The sequence below is a fragment of the Pararge aegeria genome, chromosome 19, assembly GCF_905163445.1.
Source record: "Pararge aegeria chromosome 19, ilParAegt1.1, whole genome shotgun sequence".
NCBI classification, from domain to species: domain Eukaryota; kingdom Metazoa; phylum Arthropoda; class Insecta; order Lepidoptera; family Nymphalidae; genus Pararge; species Pararge aegeria.
The window spans coordinates 12,434,423-12,458,886 of NC_053198.1; the positions used below are offsets into that span (position 1 = coordinate 12,434,423).

General features: G+C 36.7%; 1 protein-coding gene across 1 annotated transcript in view; it reads right to left on the reverse strand.

Annotated features, from left to right (window-relative positions):
- Positions 1 to 24,464, reverse strand: part of LOC120631957 (DNA polymerase epsilon catalytic subunit 1) — a 47,777-nt gene that overhangs the window by 16,818 nt on the left and 6,495 nt on the right. The window contains exons 8-27 of the mRNA XM_039901669.1: positions 23,406 to 23,538; positions 21,792 to 21,905; positions 20,920 to 21,094; positions 19,210 to 19,477; positions 15,711 to 15,820; positions 14,988 to 15,106; positions 13,911 to 14,050; positions 13,247 to 13,429; positions 11,306 to 11,424; positions 10,301 to 10,419; positions 8,440 to 8,641; positions 7,191 to 7,512; positions 6,197 to 6,428; positions 5,284 to 5,454; positions 4,475 to 4,639; positions 4,184 to 4,271; positions 3,759 to 3,877; positions 2,125 to 2,357; positions 770 to 895; positions 132 to 225 (exon numbers count right to left, since the gene is read on the reverse strand). Of these exons, the coding sequence (XP_039757603.1) occupies positions 132 to 225; positions 770 to 895; positions 2,125 to 2,357; positions 3,759 to 3,877; positions 4,184 to 4,271; positions 4,475 to 4,639; positions 5,284 to 5,454; positions 6,197 to 6,428; positions 7,191 to 7,512; positions 8,440 to 8,641; positions 10,301 to 10,419; positions 11,306 to 11,424; positions 13,247 to 13,429; positions 13,911 to 14,050; positions 14,988 to 15,106; positions 15,711 to 15,820; positions 19,210 to 19,477; positions 20,920 to 21,094; positions 21,792 to 21,905; positions 23,406 to 23,538 (3,232 nt within the window). The remainder of the gene's footprint in view (positions 1 to 131; positions 226 to 769; positions 896 to 2,124; positions 2,358 to 3,758; positions 3,878 to 4,183; positions 4,272 to 4,474; positions 4,640 to 5,283; positions 5,455 to 6,196; positions 6,429 to 7,190; positions 7,513 to 8,439; positions 8,642 to 10,300; positions 10,420 to 11,305; positions 11,425 to 13,246; positions 13,430 to 13,910; positions 14,051 to 14,987; positions 15,107 to 15,710; positions 15,821 to 19,209; positions 19,478 to 20,919; positions 21,095 to 21,791; positions 21,906 to 23,405; positions 23,539 to 24,464) is intronic.

A 24,464-nucleotide genomic window follows, 5' to 3' on the forward strand; every position in this document is an offset into this window, starting at 1 on the left:
TAGAAATCGATTAAAGTTTGGCTTTAATATGAGTGCCATACACCTAAATGTTACATTACATCAGGTGTGTGCAGTCAAGTGCAGAGTGTAGAGGAGTGAAACAATTAGCTTTCAATGAGAAGTACACATACCTGTTTTGGCAAATACGGCTGATGGGCAACACTTTTAAACTGTAATTGACTCAGTGCATAGGAATCCATGTTGTTTGAACCAAATTGAATTAATCTAAAACATATTATATGAAACGTTTCAAATTAACACGGACGAGACATAATTAGAATATAAGAAAATATATTTTGTTGTTAAATAATATATGAAATTGTGTTCAATATTCTACGCTACGCTAGTCAAGCGCTTTCTTTAAACAAAGATTTTTTTAGATTTAGATTTTCTTAAAAAAAAGATTTGTGGAAAAATGTTATTTGCCATTTCGTGGTCGCGGCCATCTTGTATTTGAAATTCATCATTATATTCTTCTGGTCAATCCTTATCATTTGATATTAAGGAATAAAAGAAATATGTAATCAGATATTTTGTGGCGGCGGCCATCTTGGACCGGCTTTCATCCAAAATAGCTAAGAACACTGCCGATTAATTCACCTTTCAAACAAAAAAAACAAAACCAGAATCAGTTCATCCGATCACCAACATACCAACCCACCTACCCACACACACAAACACAAAAACACACGCACACACACACACACACTAATAAAAGCCCGTCGTTTTCTACGTCAGTGGATGTAAGAGTATAGATAATGTATCTCACCGTCTCGCCTCTGTTGGGTCGACAGCACAAATACACCCAAGTTGCATGAGCACTCTGAATTCGAGACTCATTTGTGTCTCGTATATTCCCTCGATTTCTGGTGCCGACAGTTCGCTCATAAGTTCTCTGTAAAGAAATGACACCGTCACGACTACGCCAAGAACAGATCTAGAACACGGAGAGCCGCAAAACACGTTTTCAAATATATTTTGCGTTTAAAACTTGGCTCAGAGAGATCTAAAGATTTTAATTCCTTTGCCAGAGATAAGAGTACATAAGTGGCTTGAACTACCACTTAGTTGTTAATATTTTAGAGTCAGATTAATATTTAGATGGAGGTTTAAGTTTGATATTTTGACGTACAAATGAATTCGATTAAAATATGCCAAAGATGTTTTGCCGCCGATGTAATAATCTCTATACGATGACGTAATTTACGATTACCTATATAAAAAAACTTAATATAGGTAATCGTAAATTACGCTTAATTTTCTAATCTTAAAGTTTTAAGAGAAAAAAATAAGGGGTTTTTGATGAGTGAATACTATCTAAAGCGAAAGATTTTTAGATACCCTATTGCAGCAACTTTAGCAAGGACCACTGGTGTAAGTGAATAGATGACATTACCTGTGTATTGCTTATATACCCAAGGTAATTTTATATCTACTAATATAAAACATTTTTTTATGAATTACTTGGAGACAAGGTTCTTGGAAGCATCCGGCTCCGCTTTCATCTTTTACAACTAACAAAAATAAATGTTAAAATGTAACTGTTTATGATGAAATATAAAGACGGGTCTCTTGCCGACTTGTTCGGGATAGAATGTGCCTTCCGAAACGGAACTTGACGTTTCAAATTAAATAAACTTACTTGAAATAATTTTTAATGGTGTTTATCAATTTTACCCTATGAAAAATTAGATCGAAACTGCAATGTTTTCTGCTAGATGGTGCTACAGTAGCTATAAGACTGATTTAAACGGCATATACTAATTTTGGCATCGACCGTAGGGCTACGTAGCTTAATTGGTTAAAGCGCTTAGGCTCCGAATTTTTCCGAAAAGTTCCGACTATTTATATATGTATTTTAAATTTATAAAATGAATTGAAATACTTAATACATATGCAAATATATATGTATATGCACCACCTACTTCTTGAGCTGTGTTTTACGCCATTGGTTGCCCGGAAAAGATCGCTATGTAGCGATAACGTCGCCAAATTGTATACTTTGCGTTAAATTTTTATTTACAAATTATCTGTATGCTTACGTGGTGTACAATAAAAGTATATTTATTAATTCTTACAAACATTTTGAATTTGAGCTGTAGTAAAAGAGATAGGTATACGTACTGGCATCTCTCTCTGTACAACGACTCTGGCACGGTGTACTGGTACAGATGGTGGGCGGGCCTCGCACGCGGCAACACTCGGTTGCAGCGACGCCAGTACGGGCCGTTCTCCTCGTCCCGGGCAACTCGTCGATTCACGTAGAAAATCCGGGGCACTGTCAGTTTTATTTGGTGCAACTCCGTGCCTACTAATGCCCATAATCTAAATAAGCCTGGTTCTGCTGTTTCCGCTATCTGTTAAGGAAACACTTATGTATTCGCACGTTTGACATGAAGAAATAAGTTAGTTAATATATTTTGTTTTGCTCTAAAAAAAGACTCGGTCAGAGATTTTTAGAATGAGAAATATAAGTATATTAGATAAATATAACATGTAACAGTATATGTAAGTGCCGTTGCACTTGGGTACAAAACTTATCATTAATAGCCTATAGTCCACTGCTGGACTAAAGGCCTCTCCCAATGGGAGGGTTTGCCCATAAATAATCACCGTGCTGCTGGGCAGATGGATTGCTGATCACAGTAGATGGTAATAGTAGCTGCACAAAGGACGCTACCGCCCGTTTTCAGTTACCTTATAGTGAATATTTGTTACCCCACGTTCAAAACAATAATTTGCATAGTTACAAAAACTTGCTTACTGTATACAATACGTACTAAACTTGCGTAAAAGACACTTGCTTTGTGTATACAAGACGTACTAAACTTTCATAAAAGACACTTGCGACCTGTATACGAGACGTACTAAACTTGCATAAGAAGACAATTGCTTCCTGTATACCAGACGTACTAAACTCGCATAAATGACACTTGCGACCTGTATACGAGACGTACTAAACTTGCATAAACGACACTTGCTTCCTGTATACCAGACGTACTAAACTCGCATAAATGATACTTGCGACCTGTATACGAGACGTACTAAACTGGCATACAAGACGTTTGCGTCCTGTATACCAGACGTACTAAACTCGCATAAATGACACTAGCGACCTGTATAGAGACGTATTAAACTTGCATAAATGACACTTGCGACCTGTATACGAGACGTACTAAACTTGCATAAGAAGACAATTGCTTCCTGTATACCAGACGTACTAAACTCGCATAAATGACACTAGCGACCTGTATAGAGACGTACTAAACTTGCATGAACGACACTTGCTTCCTATATACCAGACGTACTAAACTCGCATAAATGACACTTGCGACCTGTATACGAGACGTACTAAACTTGCATAAGAAGACAATTGCTTCCTGTATACAAGACGTACCAAACTTGCAAAAATGGCACTTACCACCTGTATACGAGGCGTACTGAATTTGCATAAAAGACCCTTGTTTCCTTTTTACAAGATGCACTAAAGTTTCATAAAAAACACTTGCGGTATTAAAATTCACCACCACATATTAAGAAAAGAAAAATAATGATTTTGAACTAAGATTTTCGAGGTTTATCAACATATTGAATAAAAAAACGGATACATACCAAGGTGATAATTTGAAATTGGTTGATTTTTCCACAAAGTTACAGAGTTAGCATGTGTTAAAAAAAATTATGTCAAACTTCAAACTTTTTTTCTAAAGTATTGAAATCATGTAAATCAATAATAAAATAATCGACATGAAAATTACCTGTATAATCTGCCAAGGCGTGTTTAGAAGTGTACGTTGCGCTCTCTTTATGAAACCCCCGAGAGTATTTGTTGGACCTGTATTCTTAGACATCAAGGGTGCATTGTTATCCGGTTTACCTATAACGATATATTTATATGTGTCACAATAATAGGTATAACTGAATAATACTCGCATGCCCGCATTCTTCGTGCGCTTTAATTACGGTTTTTTACAACTCCCGTGGATATCGTTTTTTTTCTGGGATGAAAATAAGTCTTTGATATTCTCCGTCCTTACTAACTGTAATTAACCGTCCATTCTTGTAACTTACTTTAAATGACATAAATCAAGTTAATTGTATGCTTAGTGAGGGCTTGAAGGAAGGACAAAAAAAACACATTTCGCATTTCAAATATTAGTTAGGATTACAATATCCATGTTACCTCGTTTGCTCTTGCTACGAAGGCCACGTTGCTCCATTTGCCACATCCATTTCTTCTTTTGAAAAACTATCCAAGCCTTTCGTTCTTCCTAAAATACATTTGAATAGAACATCATTTTATCAATCTCCAAAACCTGTATTAAAATAATTGATATTAATACAGTTTTTGGAGAGTAGTTTAAAAGATCTAAGCGTACAAACAGCGGGAGTGACTTTATTTTATACGATGTATATATTCTTTAATGGTGCAGTTTATACATTGTTATATATCTTATAAATCGCTGAACTGTACCTTGGTAGTGCCAAAAGGCGGGGGAGGTCCCAACGCCTCTCTCCATGTGGCGGCTTCTTTTACTGGTGACTCTTCACGTTTTCGCTTAACACTATGCACTATGGGTCGGATGATGCCAGGTTCAGAAACTTCTTTACCAATATCTTCTATATCTACTTCTGTATTCTGTTTAAAGGAAACATCAAAAAATGAATTTGGATACCTCAAAAATCCGTCTTTAATAAGCAAACCGGTAACTTATTAAAATATCAAAAACGATTCCAAAAAATCGGTAACTGGTAATCTAAGATTGATATTTGCGGCGAATCACACACTACACATAACGTTCTTCTAAAAGAACCGCTTTCGACAAGGATAGTCTTACTTTAGCTAAATGTCAGTCAGGCTACTTTATCAACAAAATAAAATTATTGTAATAATTTTTTATTATAAATGTAATGTATAGTTAATGTTTTTAAGGCCTTAAATCATTTTAATATGTATTGTTTTATCGCATGTTTGTAGAAATAAAGGCTTTTCTTATTTTTTATATGTAAGGCTTCGTTATCTTCTCTACATATATAAAAGAGAAAGTGTGCGTATAGGCTCCGAAACGGCTGGACCGATTTCAATGAAACTTTTTCAAGTTTGGTGACGATCGGATCACTCCTATTTTTGAACTATCAAATACAGCTTTTAATAAAATAAAGCAAAATCTAGCCAGCGAAGTGGGCTGGGTACGCTAGTATTTTATAGAATAACAATAGTTTTTTAGATGTTTTTGTTATTAGATCTAAATTCAGTCAGAAATTTTCTTGAAACACACTTACTGCGCAAGCATTGTTTTCGGAAACATCCTCTTCGTTTTGTTCACATGGGGAATCCTTAGATTTCGCTGAAAACATATCTGTGATCTTCCTAGTTTTGAACTTGTCGCTTTTTGCTAACATTTTCTTGTGCAACCAGTCAGGGTATTGAACTCTGGGAACTGGGTTGTCAAGCTGCAGAAAAAAGAAATATTTATCAAATAAAGTTCATGGGTCATTAGTTGTTGGAAATATTTGACAGAGTATAGTAGAAGGAAATTTAAGGATAAGTTTTATTACGGACATTATTATGAAATACGTAGAATATAAGGACAGAAACATTGTGAGAAAGCTAGAAGACGAGCTCGAGAAAAAGAGTGGCTTAAACACCTGAATCGTCTTAAGATGATTTGAGCTTCTACTATACTTTTATGAGAAGGTCTCAACCAATAGACGTTTTACTTGTAAAAGTAGATTTCTTGTAGAAATTTCCAAATCGTATGGTTTTATGTGTCTTGCGAATCGCTCTACCATATTATATTGGATAGAAGCAGGCGGCTTTGCGGAGATCCATGATATATTATGAAAAATAAGCTTAATTTGCTGCTGCTGATTCTACTGCTTTTCGCAGAGTATACTCTGCGAAAAGCAGTAGAATCTGTATGGTTTAATTTATAATTTCTTCAGTCTTCATACTCCACACCAAACAGATCTTCTGCTGTACCCTCCACATAATGAGGAGGGTTAATTGCCCTCGGGTCATTATTTATTTTAGTATTAAAGTACCTAATCTGTTATTTAAGAGGAATGTGCAGTACCCAGAAAAGTCGACAAGGCTTAAGAGTGCATAGAATCTATATACTATGTAATATTGTGTATCAATACGAAAATAAATAAATATTCGGCATTTTTTGAAGTAAACAGTATTAACACTTACTCCTTGCAAAGCTGCAGGTATCGTGATAATCTTCTGTATGGCACCGCTGAGCCTCTCAATATAGTACGCCCAATCTAACACATCTCTGATGTCTATGTCCTCATTTATAGTGTTATCCTTTAGCCATCTTCTTAGGTGATGTCTCTTGACCGCTGCTGGGGATTGGAAGATTGCTAATGGTACCGCCCGCTCGGTCACAGGCGCGCCGTCCGGTTTCCGTGAGATTATAAACCTGGTTTTTTTTTACATGTTTAAACTAACAGATTTTTGACGAAACGTTCATATTGATATCTTTATAGCTTTGCGAATAAGGGTTCACAAGTAGGTTTGTAACTTGCCCGCAGTTAAAGACGCTCATGCAATTTTAAATTTTGAATAGCACAGCGCTCCAACTTAAATACCGTGCTAGTAGTTAAATATATCAGGTATATTTATTGATTCATAGTCCTATAAAAAGGATTTTGATGTGCACGGCAAACTTTTTACATTATATTTACATGATAGTTGGTGAAAACTATATTGCTACACTTAAAACTAAAGCTACCTCATTACCAGCCTATTACAGGGCACGGGTCCCCTTCCACTATGAGAAGCGTTTAGGCCGTAGTCCACCACGCTGACCCAGTGTGGATTGGTATTCTCAAGCATTCAGGTTTCCTCAGGATGTTTTCCTTCACCATTTAAGCAAGTGACAATTTAATTGCTTAAAACGCACATAACTTAGAAAAGTAAGTGTATGCTGGGATTTGAAGTCGGCCCTCCGAAAGTGAAGTAGATTCCACTGGACTAGAACTGCTTAAAAAATAAAAAACTACCCAAATAAAATAGTTAGTAACAATAGTTTTTTTTTTAACTGACATTAAAACGCTAGGAGCCATATACTAAGTACTTAAAATTATGTTCCTCTACGAATTCCTTCTGTCAGTACCGTGAAATGAACATTGTTTGCTCTGTAAACCATAACTCTAAAATGAAATTGAAGGCAGAAACATACCTGCAAGCCAATCCAGCGTCCTTCACCATCTGATCCCCCAAAAACTCCGCCAATCTCTTCGCGGTAGATATCGACGTCGACTTTTGCACGCCGTAATCTTCCAATTTCTTAGACATTGATCTATTTTCCGAGATCAATTCGAACAACTCCGAATCGGGCATATTAGACCCTTTGCTGTATAAAACATCGAGCCAATAGTCTGCCACTTTAGCGACTGCCCCGTAACATGCCTTTAGATCGTTCCCTTTCAGAAACGCTTCGAATACGGACGATTGGAATATCTTTATTAGCTGTAATTCACCACGGCGTTTTACTTCGAATCCTGGTGATTTCAAAATACATGTTTCATATTATAGACAACGTGTCACCAGTGGCATGCATAGCGGGTATGCACAGGGTATGCAGATTATACAAAATGAAGAAAATCTCCAGTACGAGTTATAAAAAACTTAAGAATGGGCACTGTAGAGTTATATAAAGCAAGTATTTATAACTCGTACTGGTGCAGCATACCCTCTATGCCAGCCACTGCGTGTCACAAAATTACGAAATACTGTTGAAGGGTGCCTAAGTATATTTCATAAGGAATCACCCTGTAATAATATTAAAAGAAAAGAAGCATATTTATTTTTCCATACAAACTAATTCAAAACGTTCGAAGTGTTTGCTTATGACAACCCTATTGAAGATAAAAGACCGACACGCGAATAGCTTCGCGACGCGTACCTAATAAAGTGACCGGAGTCACTTGATTTTAATTTTGCATGTGGGCTGTATCTGATTTCTTTCAATAAAAACTATGGCAATGGTTTACTCAAAAACTATTACAGTTTCATTTTCACGGATAAGTCCCAGATTTAGTAAATAATGTACTTCTAAAGCCCCTGAAGTATTATTTCAGTTTTAATATAAACGTTGTAAATAGATTGTTTCATACCAAAAAATAAGAATCTAAAACACGGTCACCGTTCCGTCTTTAGTAATACACGAGAGTGGCGAGCATTGAGGGTACGCACAGGGTATGCAGATGATATAATATAAAGAAAATCTCCAGTACGAGTTATAACTACTTAAGGGTAGGCTTTTTATAACTCATACAATGCATATCCTTAACTATATCCTTAAGTAAGCGTATGTGTGTATTGTACACACATACGCCTACTCTGTATAATCGGTTCAGTACTTTAGCCATAGAACAACTTTATATTTTAGGCAACCGTTTAACTCATTCCAATACTATAGATCTTACCTTTTAATTCAGCCAAAGATCCGTCAAAATTGAACACAGCGTATCGTTTCTTTAATTTTTTCCCTTCTTCCTTCGAGGCGGGTAGCACCATAGCAAGATATGGACCATCTACTTCGAAGAAAATTGAGTTCTCCGCCCGTTTCTCATACGTTTTTTCCACTGGATCTGTGAGCTCGTAGTATTGATCGTTGGTGAAGTGATCCTAAGTTTATTGACATCATTAATAGACAAATCACTTGAGAAGCAGTGATAGCTCTGTGGTTAGGACTTCGTCTTCACATTCAGGAGGCCGAGTTCGAATCCGAGCTAGTGCTCGGATTCGAACTCGGCCCTAACTTTTCTAAGTTATGTACGTTTTGGGCAATTAAAATATCAGTTGCTTCAACGGTGAAGGAAAACATAGTGAGGAAACATGCATGCCTGAGAGTTCTTAATGTTCTCAAAGGCGTGTGAAGTCCACCAATCAGTGGCGTGCATAGAGGGTATGCACAGGGTATGCAGATTACATAAAATGATAAAAATCTCCATTACGAGTTATATAAAACTTAAGGGTAGGCATTGTAAGAGCTATAAAAAGCCTACCCGTAAGTTGAGCTGAGTTAAGTTATATTAATCCAGTACGAGTTGTTTCATTCTGATTACATCCAATAAGATTCAATACTCAGACAGTTCGGAGAGCAGGTACACTTTTTATCTGTGCAAAATAAAACAAAATTTGTATATATTTTAAGTGTTATGTTTAAGTACTTTTGATTCTGTTATGATTTTCTTTACGACAATAAAGCATTTTTTTTTTCATTTTCACAACAAGTGGAAACTTAAAGAGTAGGATACAAAAGGCGGCCTTATCGGTTAATAGCGGTCTCTTCCAGGCAACCTTAGGATTAGGAACACCAATAGAAACCGATTGGTAGGGTGTATTATTATTACATACATACTTTCGAATAATTACACACTAATACTTATTATTACTTATACTTAAAATCTACTTTTATATATATTATGTGTATTATATATTTATATATATTATGTATATTTTATACTTATATATTACGTATATTTATTTAAATTATCTAAGTAATAGTATCTATACATTTTTGTATTTATGTATATATTACAACACTCTTGGCACTATCCCGTTCTCTTGCTCTAAGTCCTTTCTACAAAGGTTGCCTGTAAGAGATTGCTTGCAGCAATAAGGCTGCCTTTGCATGTCTACATTGTTTACTGTTTCATTAATGTTTCTTTTCCTATATGTATGTTATACGTGCAATAAAGTGTTTCTTCTTCTTCTTCTTATCCGCATTTAAACACTATTTAACACCAATAATTATACCACAGTAATGAACTATCTGGGTATTGAATCTGAATTGAATTTAATCTGAATATTGCTGCATGTCTTAGAATGAAGTAAATAATAAATAAATATACTACGACACTACACACATCGCCATCTATGCAAAAAATAGATAGAAACAATCCTTGATTCGGATTATATATCATGCTAAAATTTCAGCTCGATCGGTGCAGAACTTTTCAGTTTTGAAGCGTACACAAACCAACATAACATTTTTATATATATAGATATAAATAAATACTTAAATATAGATAAACACTTAAGAATGAAAAACAACATGAATGGTTCAACTTCACACTGAAAAACCTTCATGTTCATCACACAAATATTGTCCAGTTGTAGGAATCGAACCGACGGCCTTGGACTCAAAAGCAGTCGCTGCCCACTGCGCCAATTGGCCGTCTATATGAAAACATAAGAGCTGATATTCTCCCGAAATTTGTCACATTTCTAGCGACTATTTTTAGGCATTTGAAAGCCAAGTTCGATACTATAATTTCTTACCTTAACCATAGCGTTGAGAACTGCATTGGGAAACGATACGTTAATTTTCTTCTTCTTTTGATGCGTTGTGTGGATTGTGACGTTTTCGGGAAACGATGAAGGCAAAATACACCATATACCTGCAATCCAATTTTACTATCTAATAATCTTGACTTATATTATATAAAGTGAAATGGTGCCTGTTTGTTTGTTTGTCCTTCTTTTACGTCCTAACTTATCAACCAATCAACTTTTTTTTATATACGGTTTTTTGTATACAGTTAGCTGAAAGGACTGGGAGTATCTTAGGTTACTTGAACACTATATTTTGTTTTTAAGAAAAAAATTGATTCGAAGATAATCTTTTTGACGTCCAAAATAAGGTTATTAGGGTAAAGGGTTTTTATTGTGTGTGATTTTATTTGGTACTATTAATTTTTCTCACAAAAGAAAAGACTAGCTGTTGCCCGCGTTAATTACGGTTTTTTGCGAATCAGTAAAGAACCATTTTTTCCTGGAATAAAAAGTAGGCTATGTTACGCTTGGTCTTTCAACTAAATCTATACCAAAAATCAAGTTGATTGAAGCTTTGTTAGCGCGTGAAGGAAAGACAAACAAACAAACACACTACCTTTTATACTATTAGTAAGAATTGTATTTGTTTGCTTTCAAAACTTCCATCGTCAACATCCTAACGGGTTAATCCATCACCATTTAACTGTTTGAGGTATACTGGTTACTTAACCAGTATACCTCAAACAGTTAAATTCAAATGCAAAATTCCTTGATTTCAAGCAGGCCTTATTAATAAGCACTTTTGAAACGTCAAGTCAGTCTGTTTGTAGTGACTCTACCACCGGTTCGGAAGGCAGATTCCACTGAGAAGAGCCGGCAAGAAACTCAGCAGATTGCTCTTTTCCAACATCATTTTAAAGTTTTAACTTTGAAATACATAATAGTTAGTGCTTAAATAACACGTTAGTCGATTATGTTTTTATAAAAATACAAAGTATTATCCTTCGTTACCATCTGTATCCAGTTCGAGTGGTCGTCCCACTTGCTCAATAATTTCTCGCGCCTTCATGATGATGTTAGCGCCGGTGTAGCACACGATGCCCGCCATTTCCATACTGTGCCATCGAGCTCTTAACAAAACATGTATCCCATTACTCGTAAATTCTGACAGTTTAAGAGTGTACTTATTTTAAGATTCAGGGTTTTTCTCCTTCTACTATGTTACTCAGGTGAAGGTATATTAAAACTGACATAACCCTTCGAGGTGCGATTTATATCATAGACAGCAGAACTTTCTATGACGTTAGTTTAACGTTATGGCCAAAGAATTATCGACTCAATTTCTAATTTAAACATTGTGCTCTCATTTGATGTGAGGAGATCAACCTAGTAGAGTGCAATTCTTCTTTCTTCTTCAGCATCATCAACTTATTACCGGCCCACTACAGGGCACGGTTTTCATCTGAGGATGAGAAGGTTTTAGGCCGTAGTCTACCACGCTGGCCAAGGCGGGTTGGTAGACTTCACACGCTTTTGAAAACATTATGAAGAATATTCTTTTTACAAAGGTGTCTCATTGTAACATCGACCTTTGAAAACATAGATCGAAACTGCGATGTTTCCTACTAAATGGCGCTACAGTCGCTATAAGACTAATGTAAAAGGCATATAGTCAAAGTAAAATATTTCTTTTTTCAAATAGGCACATAGATGGCACTTTTGATGCGTTGATTATATACAAAATGTGTGCAGTGAGTAGTGATGGCGATACCTACAATCGTAAACTTAAAACTAAATCTACGAGGGTTCCAAACGCGCCCTGGTCTAAGAAGAATCCCACAACAAACTTAGCCAGGTGTTATTTTTGTTATCACCATCTCACATTGTCATTAGAAAATATTTAAGAAGAAACCTGGTTAGAGCAATTGTTGTTGTATACTAATTTCGGCATCGACGGTAGGTCGATGTAGCTTAGTTGGTTAAAGTGCTTAGGCCGCGATTGCCAAAGAATCTCGGAGGTTTCAATCGATCGAATCGAAAACCGAAATTTTTAATATGCATTTTAAATTTATGAAATTGACAATTCCTCCGAGTGTAGTTAAAAAAACTAAATAAAATTATAATATTATGAAGAATAATTGCTTAAATTAAAAACGCACGTAACTCCGAAAAGTCAGTGGGTCGTGCTGGGGCTCGAACTCGGTCTCCACGAAAGCATGCATGTTGGAACTCATAAGGTGAAACAAGCGTTTTGTGAATCAATAAAAAAGGTGACGTAAACAGACAAAATGTCGTCTATTGGAAAGAAGGCGTTGCTTTGCGGAATTCCATGATAGATTATGAAAGTTAAGCTTACTTTGCTACACTCCGCGAATAACAAAGAATCTGTATGGTGCAATTTATAATTTCTTCAATCCTTATAATCCACACCACAACAAATCTTCGGCAATGTACCACCTACGCACTTTTCGTTGTTTCGAAACCGGAGCATCCTTAGGAAATGTTGACTTAACAATGAATAACTGTCGACTCAATTATTCTCTTGCTTTTCGCGGAGCGTAGAAAATTGAGCTTAATTATCATAGTATAATATGTCGTCTGTTTTTATACCATTTCGTTTACCATATATTATTATGATAACGTACCTATAATTTTTGTGTAGACTATAAGTTTTATTTTAATTTTAGTGTGTGTATACCCAAATAAAAGTTTTTCCTTGTCTTCTTATAAATTTTAAAGTTAACTTATTTAGGATACTCAAGATGTAATCTAAGATTTAAAATGTATTAAGAGTCATAGTCCACCAATCTGGGCCAGCGTGGTGGACTACGGCCTTAACCCCTTCTCATTGTGGGAGAAGACCCGTGCCCTGTAGTGGGCCGGTAAAAGGTTGATATGATGAAGAGTTATAGAGATTTTATATGCCGATAGCAAAAAAAATAAAATACTCACCCTCTTCTCATAACGTAACCATAGAAAGAGTTTAGAATACACTTATGGGCCAATTGTAGCGAGTCATACAAAACTTCGCGACTCTTTGCAATTTTTATTTCAGCAGCATCACCACTCGCGACCGCTTGACCGACCATTGCTTTCGCCTGTTTGTTTAACGCTTTGTATTCGTAGCGACGATCCCTGTTATAAAAAAGACATCATTAATGCAAAATATTTATTTTTATTTTGATAGTTATTTCGAGTTTATTTTATTATTTTTATGATTGTGTTTAATTTAATTCGTGTTTCTTTAAATGTAATTTTTTTTAAATGGTCATTGCACTGCATATGGGCTACGACTCAAATACAATTTATTATGTTTCGTTGTTAAAACTGAATATTAATATTGGGTTTTGCGTGGATACCAGTTTCTATCGTATGCGTGGACGCTGGGATTCTGTCCATTGATAAATAAAATAATGAGAGTGAGAGCATAAAAAAAGTTATAACTATATATAGTTCATCCACGTGAATTACGGTGTATTCAAATTAAATTTAGCCTGTTAATTTAGGAAATAAGCTATTAATTCCAAGTTATAAATTCCTTCAACAAATAAGATAATAATAAGTGCGAAAAAAAAGGACAAAGATTTTGCGTAAGTGAAGAAGATTCAATTCTTACCTAAACGCTCTGACCGTGTCGACGTAGAATGAGTTCTCTTTCTGACATATCGTCGTGGTACGCACTTCGGTCCTTGTCACTTTAGTTTTCTTATACGCCACTTTACAGTAATCCGCTAGACGTTTCTTTTCATATGCAGCCTGAAAACCAGAAGAATTCGAAGAAGCATCATTATTATATTATTAACCGGAACATATTTCATGCCAGTGGCAAAAAGAAGAGTATACAAAAAATATTTTGCGGAAACTTTGGTCGAAGGAACTATTATTGCAATGGTTTTCAAGACATACAGAACCTCTAATTCTATCATTTCCTGTAAGCCTGTGAGTACTTTTTCTTAAAAAAACATTATTATTATTATTATTATTATTCTATTTAATATTATATTATTATTTCTTATTATTCTTTTTTTTCTTAGCATTCGTCTTTAATATGCTTGATACTGGCATTGAAAAAAGGTACAGCTTTACTAATAAACTAACAAACTTGCGCCATAAGAGTTAGCACAGGCAGGAGACAAAAATTATATTCCCTGACAGCGGATATCATTAATGTGTCCACCTGCTAAAGGGAACATGGATACACATATCATCATCATCATTTCACCACATTATCGGCCCACTACAGGGCATGGGTCTCCTATGAGAAGGGGTTAAGGTCCACCACGCTGGGCACTTGCGGATTGGTGGATTTCACACACCTTTGAGATCAGCATGGAGAACTCTCAGGTATGCCGGTTTCCTCACAATGTTTTCCTTCAGCGTTGAAGCAAGTGATATTTTAATTGCTTAAAACGCACATAACTTAGAAAAGTTAGCGGTGCGTGCTGAGATTCGAACTCGCCACCCCAAAAAGTGAAGTCGAAGCCCTACCCACTAAGCTATCTTTACAGCTTTATTACACCTTGTTATTTATATGATATTATTTCCACTTGTGCGACAATGCTCAAGTTGATATAGCTGTGGGAGAAGATACATTTTTATCCTTTCCCCGGAGAGATTAATGTCTCTTGCCCATGGTAGCTGTGCAGAGAAGTATTGGCAAAAAATGCATATACTTCAAATAGCAATTACAAACCTGGTCCTCTTTAGGTAAAGTGTGGAATGCCCTTGGAGGCCCACCAGGATACAATGGAGGGAACTTCTCCGTTTCCAATTGCTGTTGTATTCTTTGATATTCACTCCGGGTTGCTGGCACTGGAAAAAAAAGTTAGTTTCAAAATATTCATGAACAGAATTTAATGTATGACTTAATCCATAAGAGTGAATTTGGAATTTATTCTACGACCATACACACATCGCCATCTAGCCACACAGTAAGGGTTGCTTGTGTTATGGGTAATAAGATGACTGATGAATATTTTTATGAATAATATACATAAATACTTATAATATACAAAGAAAAACCTAGACACTGGAAAGCATTCATGCTCATCGCACAAACATTTTACAGTTGTAGGAGTCGAACCAACAGCCTTGGACTCAGAAAGCTGGATCGCGAATCTAGATCCAAGATAACGGCGAATCCGACTAATCAAACATTTTAGAAAATAACATTTATTTCTTTTAAAGCTTCTTTCGGAATACATTTTATTTGCTGGTTACGCTAATTCGGCGGTAAAGGCTTGATATAATAGACTATACTGAGTCTAGTTGGATTGCGGTTGCTGTCCCGATTCCATATAAAACTTGGAAATAAAGTGATTTTTTTTTTTGAAATGGAAAATTTTGACAGTTTCTGAAAAAGGAAATACAGGTTGTATACCTACCTGTTTATTCCCAAAAAGTGTTAGGTACTTACGGAAGTCTCCCCGCCACATCCAGTCCATATGTCTCTGGCAATCGGCGCCGGGCCGGTTGTAGTCGCACACTGCGCATACGCTTGCGTTGACCATTGCTGATGGCTGTAATCTACGATATTGAATAAATCTTAATAAATAATTACACAAAATTTTTAGTTTTAGTTTCCTGTCTTTTTAGCTTATTTATCGTATTGGGTTGAGCCTGTAATGATAACTTAAGTTATGTAATTACAAAAAAAAGTGTGTTACGCGCGATTGAAGTTAAACTTTTATTATTATTTATAGATGAAAGAGTAAAATGCACCTAAAATTACATACACCTAATGTTAAATTCAAAATTTAATATCTGGTATTTAGATGATGGGACCTTAGGTGGCAAAGTGAACACAGTTTTGGATGATCTTAAGAGTATCATATCAAAATTTGAACTGATTGGCTTACAGCTTAACTTTGATAAATGTGAAATATTTATTCCAAATTCATTTTCGGATGAATCGAAACAGCACATTTTAGAACAATTTAATAACTTGGCTCCCGGCATCAAAGTTTTAAATGATAAATCACTTCGTCTCCTAGGGGCACCTATACTGGAAACGTCAGTCCCACAGTTTATTGACGATTTAATTTCCCAATTTAGCAACACTTCCGATCGTCTTTTCGAAATTAATCCACATATGGCTCTAACTATTATTCGCTTTTGTTTATTTGTTCCAAAATTTACGTATTTTCTTAGATGCTCACCTCTTTGGAAATTTAATTTTTTAATGGAAAAATTGGATACTTTTATAAAAGATATTCTTGTTAATATTTTAAATTGTCCCATAAGTAATCAGGCATGGACCCAGGCCTCACTTCCGATAGGGTATGGCGGTCTTGGAATTCGCAAAATTTCAAGTGTTTCGCTGCCAGCTTTTCTTTCCTCTGTGTACAGTACACACACTCTTTTACAAAAATTATATCCAATTCTTTGGGTTCCATAGAAGTGTCATACTTGGCAGAGGCAAGAAATAGTTGGTCTGCTCTTAGTCCCAGTATTATGCCGGTTTCTTTTTCTTCACAGAGACAGTGGGACGACATTATTTGCAAAAAAACTTTTGACACACTTTTAGACCAAATGCCATCTAAAAGAGACCGTGCTCGTCTTCTCGCTCTCTCTGCTAAGGAGTCCGGCTACTGGCTACATGCTCTCCCTTCAGCTAACCTGGGCACTATGTTAGACCACACCACTCTATCGGTGGTGATTGGTCTTAGGCTTGGCGCCTCTATAATTCAGCCTCATCGATGCCACTGCGGTGACAGCGTTGACACCTACGGTCACCATGGACTCTCCTGTTCAAGAAGCGCTGGTCGCTTCTCTCGCCATAGCACCATCAACGACATCATCCGACGTTCTCTAGCTACCGCTCACGTACCAGCTGTATTAGAACCTATTGGTTTGGCGCGGAGCGATGGCAAGAGACCTGATGGTATGACGCTCATACCTTGGAGGCTTGGAAGGTCACTTCTGTGGGATGCAACTTGTGTTGATACCCTAGCTGCATCACACATCCAGGACACTTCGTCAATGGTAGGTGCGGCTGCTTCCAGTGCCGAGCAGGCCAAGAGGCGTAAATATGAAAACCTGGATAGCAGCTTCATTTTTGTGCCTTTTGGAGTAGAGACTTTGGGACCGTGGGGTCCGGAGGCAAGAGCCCTTTTCAAAGAATTATCGAAAAGGGTTATCGAGTCTACCGGTGATCCTGGAGCTGGCAGTTACCTTGGCCAACGAATTAGTTTGGCCATCCAAAGGGGCAATGCTGCCAACATCTTAGGAACTGTGCCTCGCTGCGGTGGTTTCGAGGACGTTTTAGATTTTATTTAGTTTTTAAATAGTTTATTTTAGGTTTTAGTTATGTATTAATAAAAATTATATAAACTGCTAATAAAATGCACCTGGGACGCAATTTTATTTAATATTCACTATTTAATTTAATATTCAATTTAAAGTTCATTAATATCACTTTCACATTCTATAAATATTTTCATTTGTTAAATAGAATAATTGAGAGTAGAAAATTGAAGGTTAGATCAGCACATGTCAATATAACCTTGTCATTGAATATTATAGAATGTCGCAATCGTCAGAAAATTTATTAATAAATTATTTATTACAAAAGTTAATAAATAACACACATTACACACAGTACATTTAGAGATTTAAAAAAAAAAAAAGGGTGCCTCTCACAACGGCAGCGTTTGCCGGTTTCGTGTTACTAAGCTGGGCAGACGGGTGATCGCAATAGATGGTAGTTGTAGCACAGAGGAAGATTTCTTGTAATACACCTGTTAGGAGGAGGAGGGTGGTGACAACTGTATTCGGATCTGTCGTCATCTTACGGCATGCATCCATAACTATATTAATATTATAAATGCGAAAGCGTGTTTGTTTGTCCATCAATAACGCAGCAACAGAGCAACGGATTGATATGAATTTTTGCATAGAGATAGTTTGACGAACGAACGGTTGAGTAGTTGAGAGGATGGAGAGTAACATGAGCTAATTTTGGTCCTGGAAAAAATCTTATTCCCATAAGGGTAGTTTACAGGAACATTAAAAAAAAAAGAAAAATAGCTCTTCATTCAAGTCCTAACAAAGTAACCAAACGTAAAAAAATATAGGACACAGCTTATACCGAAAGATCTATGATAGTAAAGAAATTTTAATAAATTATAATGAAACGTATTATTGGGTGCTAGCTTTGGGGTCTCGTCGGTCCGTGTAACTGTGCCAGTGTGCTGTTTCTAACGTTTGTTAGAAGTTTCAAACTGATTTAATATATTTACTGTAGTACAAACATGTTGCGTTTAGTTTCTAGCTAATAAGTCTTCATTTCCAATTAAATTTAAAAAATAAGTCGATTTATTTAAGTATTTAGGCTCAAAATCTACATGTACCATAACAAAAGTAGAACATGTCATATCAATCCTAATCATAATGGCCTTATCGCTACTAAACGATAAGGATGCCTTTTGTATAGGTACTGCTTCTGTCTGTGTTCTTTGAAGTTATACTTCTTTCGGCACGTTAGGGAAAAATGATAAGAGTAATTTTTTACGATGCGCGCACCGTCACAAAAAACCGACACCCTGCAGTTAACTATAGTCAACATCTTAGTTTTTCAAACAAAGGTTTTAAAAATTGACAAAGTCTGCGGGCTCAGTCCGGTGATTTAATTGATTCAATTGTACAAAAATCTCTTCAAATTTTAATGTTGAGTGGAACTTTGTGGTCTGATAATGAGATAACCCCGTTTTTTTAGTGTCGTTTCTTCTACAAACGTAGAATAAGGCGAAAGATAAAATTTTTGAAAAGATATTTGTCTTCTAACGCCAAAGAAGTATAACTTCTAACGCGTGTACCTACATAAGTAAACACACGTTTTTTTTTTAATATTGTTCTTCTGTTTTTTTTTTAACTTGCAGTGTGCAAATAAGGAGTATGAATAAATAAACAATCACCTGTTAGTCAAAATAATGTTAGGATACATAGCCCCAACATCCAAATGGTAGATCAAGGGATTTTCATCTCTTCTTGGATGGTCCTTCATGTGTTGCAACTTCGATTTGATTTCCGCGCAAACCTCTTCGAAGTTTGTCACTAGGTCTAACGGTATGCCCTCCTCGACCTCTATCGCGTGCCTCATGGTTTTGTCTGTGTTTTCCATCAATTTGTCTATGGCGGACGGCACTATACGAAACTTGCATTTTATATCAGCGCGGAATACGCCTGTAATGAAAAACTTGGGCTCGAGTGGGTACCTTATCATCAGTGGCGTGCACTGAGTTTCTTACCAGGGTATACATAACGCAGGAAAATTGCATAAAATGGCAAAAATCCGCCTCCTATACGAGTTATATATCAATTTTAGGGTAAGCAGTGCTTTTAAGCATGTATGAAGAGCACGCCACTGCTTATCATCATCATCGTATCAGCGGGTTGATATGATAATGATCGGAGTTGATGGTAGTAGTAACACAAAGTACGCTGGTGCCAGTTCTCCGTTAGTCGCCAATTACATCAATGGGTTGATATGGTAACGATGATTAGGTACCCACTCGAGCACAACCTGTGCTACTATTACCATCTACTGCGATCATCATCAACATATCAGTGAGTTGATGTGATGACAACCGGAGTAGATATATAAAAAATGGCTAGGTGGCGATGTGTGTATTGTCTTAAAAAAAATACAGGTAGGCGGGCTATCCAGGACATTTACGAACACGCCTCAGTTACCTAGGCTACCATCGCACTTCAAGGCACCGGACGTGTTTTCACCCCTATGTTTTTAATATCCCAAAAACTAACACGAAGCGATTTGTATCTTCTTTGTTATACGCATGGCTGGGGTTTGGAACACCCTTCCGAGTTCTGTGTTTCCTAATTCTTACAACCTGGGTATCTTTATAACAAGAGTGAACAGGCATCTTCTAGGCAAGGGCGTCTCATCTAAGGCCACATCTACACTTTCCATCAAGTGAGAGTGTGGCGAAGTGATAGTTTATTATATTATTTAAAAAAGGCAGGCATTTTAAGACAGCAAAAAATCCCTAACTCTTGAGCGGCACGGACTGTTTCTTCACAGCAAAGCCCAACTAATGTTTTTTTGATCCAAGGTGCAAATCAATCACAAACATGTGTTTTCAATTTAAACAATAAAAATATTACTTATTTAACGGTGAAGGAAAACGACCAGCACGCCTGATAGCTCTGCATAATATTCTCATAAGCGTGTGTAGTCCACCCATGCTCTTTAGTGGTCCGGTAATGGTTAATGGATTGCTATGATGTTAAGAGACATTTTTTTTCATTCCTCTACAAGTTAGCCCTTCACTGCAATTTCACCTGGTGGTAAGTTATGATACAGTCTCAGATGGTAGCGGGCTAACCTGTTAGGCAGTATGTTAGTTGTACCCCTAATCGGTTTCTACGCGAAATCGCACCGGAACACTAAATCGCTTAGCGGCACGTCTTTGTCGGTAGGGTGGTAACTAGCCAAGACCAAAGCCTCCTACCAGACTAGACCAGAGAAAATTCAGAAATTATAAATTCCCAAATTGCCCCTGCCGGAAATCGAACTCGGGACCTCTTGCTTAAATTCACAGCGCTCACCGTTGCGCCAGGGAGGTCGACAGTTGTATGGTTATCTCTATTACACGCTAACAAACCTGACTCGAGCGCTTCTACGTGCCCACCGACGTAAGTCTCGGTTTCTAGAACGTGGCCATCGCTAGTCAACTTGTTCAGTTCTTCGACTTGCTTGTTAGGAAACACAATATTCGCGTGGAAGGCTTCAACCATGAGCAGCGACTCGCATAGTGTTCCTGAGCCTTTCCGGAGTACCTGATTTATCAGACAATTAAATAAGCATATAAAAGTTTAACTTTACAAAAAATAAAAGTAGTAGTATTGCATTTTTTTTTAGTTTTACTCGCCATACTAATTGTTCAAGTTACTGAACCGTGGATTGCACTCCCAATAAGCATACGACAGTCAAGGTCACTAGACATATTCAAACATTGTGTGACAGTGATTAACTCTTACTTATATTTAAGTATGTTTCGTATGTTATAGTATATATTAGTTTATTATTTCTTATATTTATTATTATTAGTATTTTATGTATTTAATCTGGATAAGTATTCGGTTTCCCCTGGTTTTCTTAATCCTAAGGTTGTGTGGAAGAGATCGTTACTCAGCGATAAGGCCGCCCTTTTTAAGTTTCTTCTTTTTGTGTCCATTGTTTTTTTTCTATTTGTGGTGTACAAATAAGGTGTATAAATAAAAAAAATATTTTCAAAGTCAAAGTCAAAGTCAATCGCAGTTTCTCTGCGCATCCGCGTGATAACCCAGAACCTTTGTAAAAAAAGCAACGATGTCAAAGTGTAGTAGTGACTTTTGTGCTAACTATCCTACACAGCAGATAGTTATTCAGTTATTCTGTACATACCATTACTGTAATATTATCACTGTTTATAACATATAAAGTATTGTCTACATCAAATAACTCACAAGGTAATTTATCGAAAACGTTACTCACCTCATCAGGTTCCAATGGAATGATCGTGCAGAGCGCAAATATAAATGGATGAACATACTTCATATACAAATAGTATGTCGCCACGGCGTCGGACACCGAATAATTTGATAACACCTGCGTGGATATAAAAAGAACAATAAATCAAAGAGGATATTAACACTACTTTGTAAAACTACTTTCTTTATTTCGTGTGTGTGCAATCAGTGTCGTTTATAGATGATTTGATCTGGGTAGGAAATATAATAGAGACAGGCAGATATAAAGTGCAAAAATATTTTTTTTGAACGAGGAACAAAAAAAAAATTGGTTATGCGGTGCCTTTATACATATATGAAGTGCAAGTCCCTGCATTGTGTGGAAGTCTAGTACTAGTCGGTTTGATATTCCTGAGGGAATTTTTCAATTAAATTAATGAATAAATTCAAATTAAAAATTCATTTATTTCAAGTAGGCCTAATAGGCCACTTTTGAAACGTCAAGTTATATTATAGTCGTTATTTTATAGTAAAATGTTATATTATAGTCTTAGTATTTATTAAAGGTATACAATTCTTCATTATAACCATCCATGTTAATTGTGGCATTAACAAACCAACATGCGAACTTTCACATTTCAAGCACATAGAAAGTAACATCCTGAGATGCAATCTTGAGATTGAGACTCAGAATATTTTAAATTCTGGGTGTGTGAAGCAGAACACTCTGTAATCACTGTGAATGCAATAAATAATACATAAACATCCTACGATAATACACACTCCACCATCTAGCCCCAAAGTCGATTCCCACTACTGGAAAATGTTTGTGTGATGAGCATGAATGTTTTTCAATGTCTAGGTGTTAAATGTATTTTCTAAGTATTTATGTATATAATTCATAAAAATATTCATCAGGCATCTTAGTACCCATAACACAAGCTACGCTTACTTTGGGGCTAGATGGCGATGTATGTATCGTCGTAGTATATTAATTTATTTACTAAAAAAAAAAGAAGTAAGCGTAGCTTGTGTTATGGGTACTAAGATGCCTGCTGAATATATTTATGAATAATATACATATTACATATAAACACCCATACACTGAAAAACATTCATGTTTACCACACTAACATTTTCCAGTTGTAGGAATCGAACCCACGGCCTGGGACTCAGAAAGCAGGGCCGCTGACCACTGCACCAATCGGCCGTCAATAATTCTAATACGTTGATATTCGCAGCAATATTAAACGCGTGAAAACACATGGGAGAGTTCTCAGCAGGATTAGAAGCATACTGACTACGAAAGAGTAATTGTATACTGGCATGGATGATACCATTAACCATACCATTTAACGAACCGAATCGTCGAACGAACGACCGCTGTTTCATATTTGAACAGTAAATTTAAAAAAAGGCCAGCTGTTTGTGTTCGTTGCTTTATTGTGTAAAGGAAAAGGTTATCAACATACACATACATAGTATTATGTATCATTATTAGTCCACCACTCCGCACTGGTCCAGCGTGGTGGACTACGGCCAAACCCTTCTCATTACTTGCCCTGGCACCTGGTCCTATAGTGGGCCAATAATGGGCTGATATTGTAATGATGTTTATTTATCTGGTAATATTAGTTACCTGTGGTTGCTCAGCGGCCATTCGACACATGTCTTCGGGGTCTAACTCCACGGGATCGTATCTCAATTTTGCTTTAGCTACAGCTTTGAGGCCTTGCGAACCCACCGGCAGGTACGAATCTCTTTTTACCCAACTGCAAATAAAAACTATTTATTTATTAGCTTTTCAAGGGAAACAAACAGTACTATTATACATAAGAGTAATGCCGTATTATATATCACATACACCTATGTAATATTTTGTCAATTAATTCATAAATAATATATGTATTTCGAGGAGCCACACTGCCGACTAAGACATGCTGCCAAGCGACTTAGCGTTCCGGTACGACGCCCGTGAAGTAACAGATTTGGGGTGAGTTTACTATAACTGCCAGACTCCTAACAGGTTAACTCGCTACCAACTTATACTGTGTCCCACTTACCACAGTAAGATTGCATCTAATGATGCAGTTCGCCCACGTCTTTATTGGGAGCGTGGTAATTAGCCACGGTTGAAGCCCACCAGACCAGACCAGAGACAATGAAGAACATATATATATTATGCCCCACTCCTAACAGGTTAGCTTACTACCATCTTAGACTGTGTCCCAATTACCACAGTAAGATTGCATCTGATGATAAGTGGCGATGCAGTACGCCCACGTCTTTATTGGGAGCGTGGTAATTAGCCACGGCCGAAGCCCACCAGACCAGACCAGAGACAATGAAGAACATATATATATTATGCCCCACTCCTAACAGGTTCGCTTACTACCATCTTAGACTGTGTCCCAATTACCACAGTAAGATTGCATCTGATGATAAGTGGCGATGCAGTACGCCCACGTCTTTATTGGGAGCGTGGTAATTAGCCACGGCCGAAGCCCACCAGACCAGACCAGAGACAATGAAGAACATATATATATTATGCCACACTCCTAACAGGTTAGCTTACTACCATCTTAGACTGTGTCCCAATTACCACAGTAAGATTGCATCTGATGATAAGTGGCGATGCAGTACGCCCACGTCTTTATTGGGAGCGTGGTAATTAGCCACGGTTGAAGCCCACCAGACC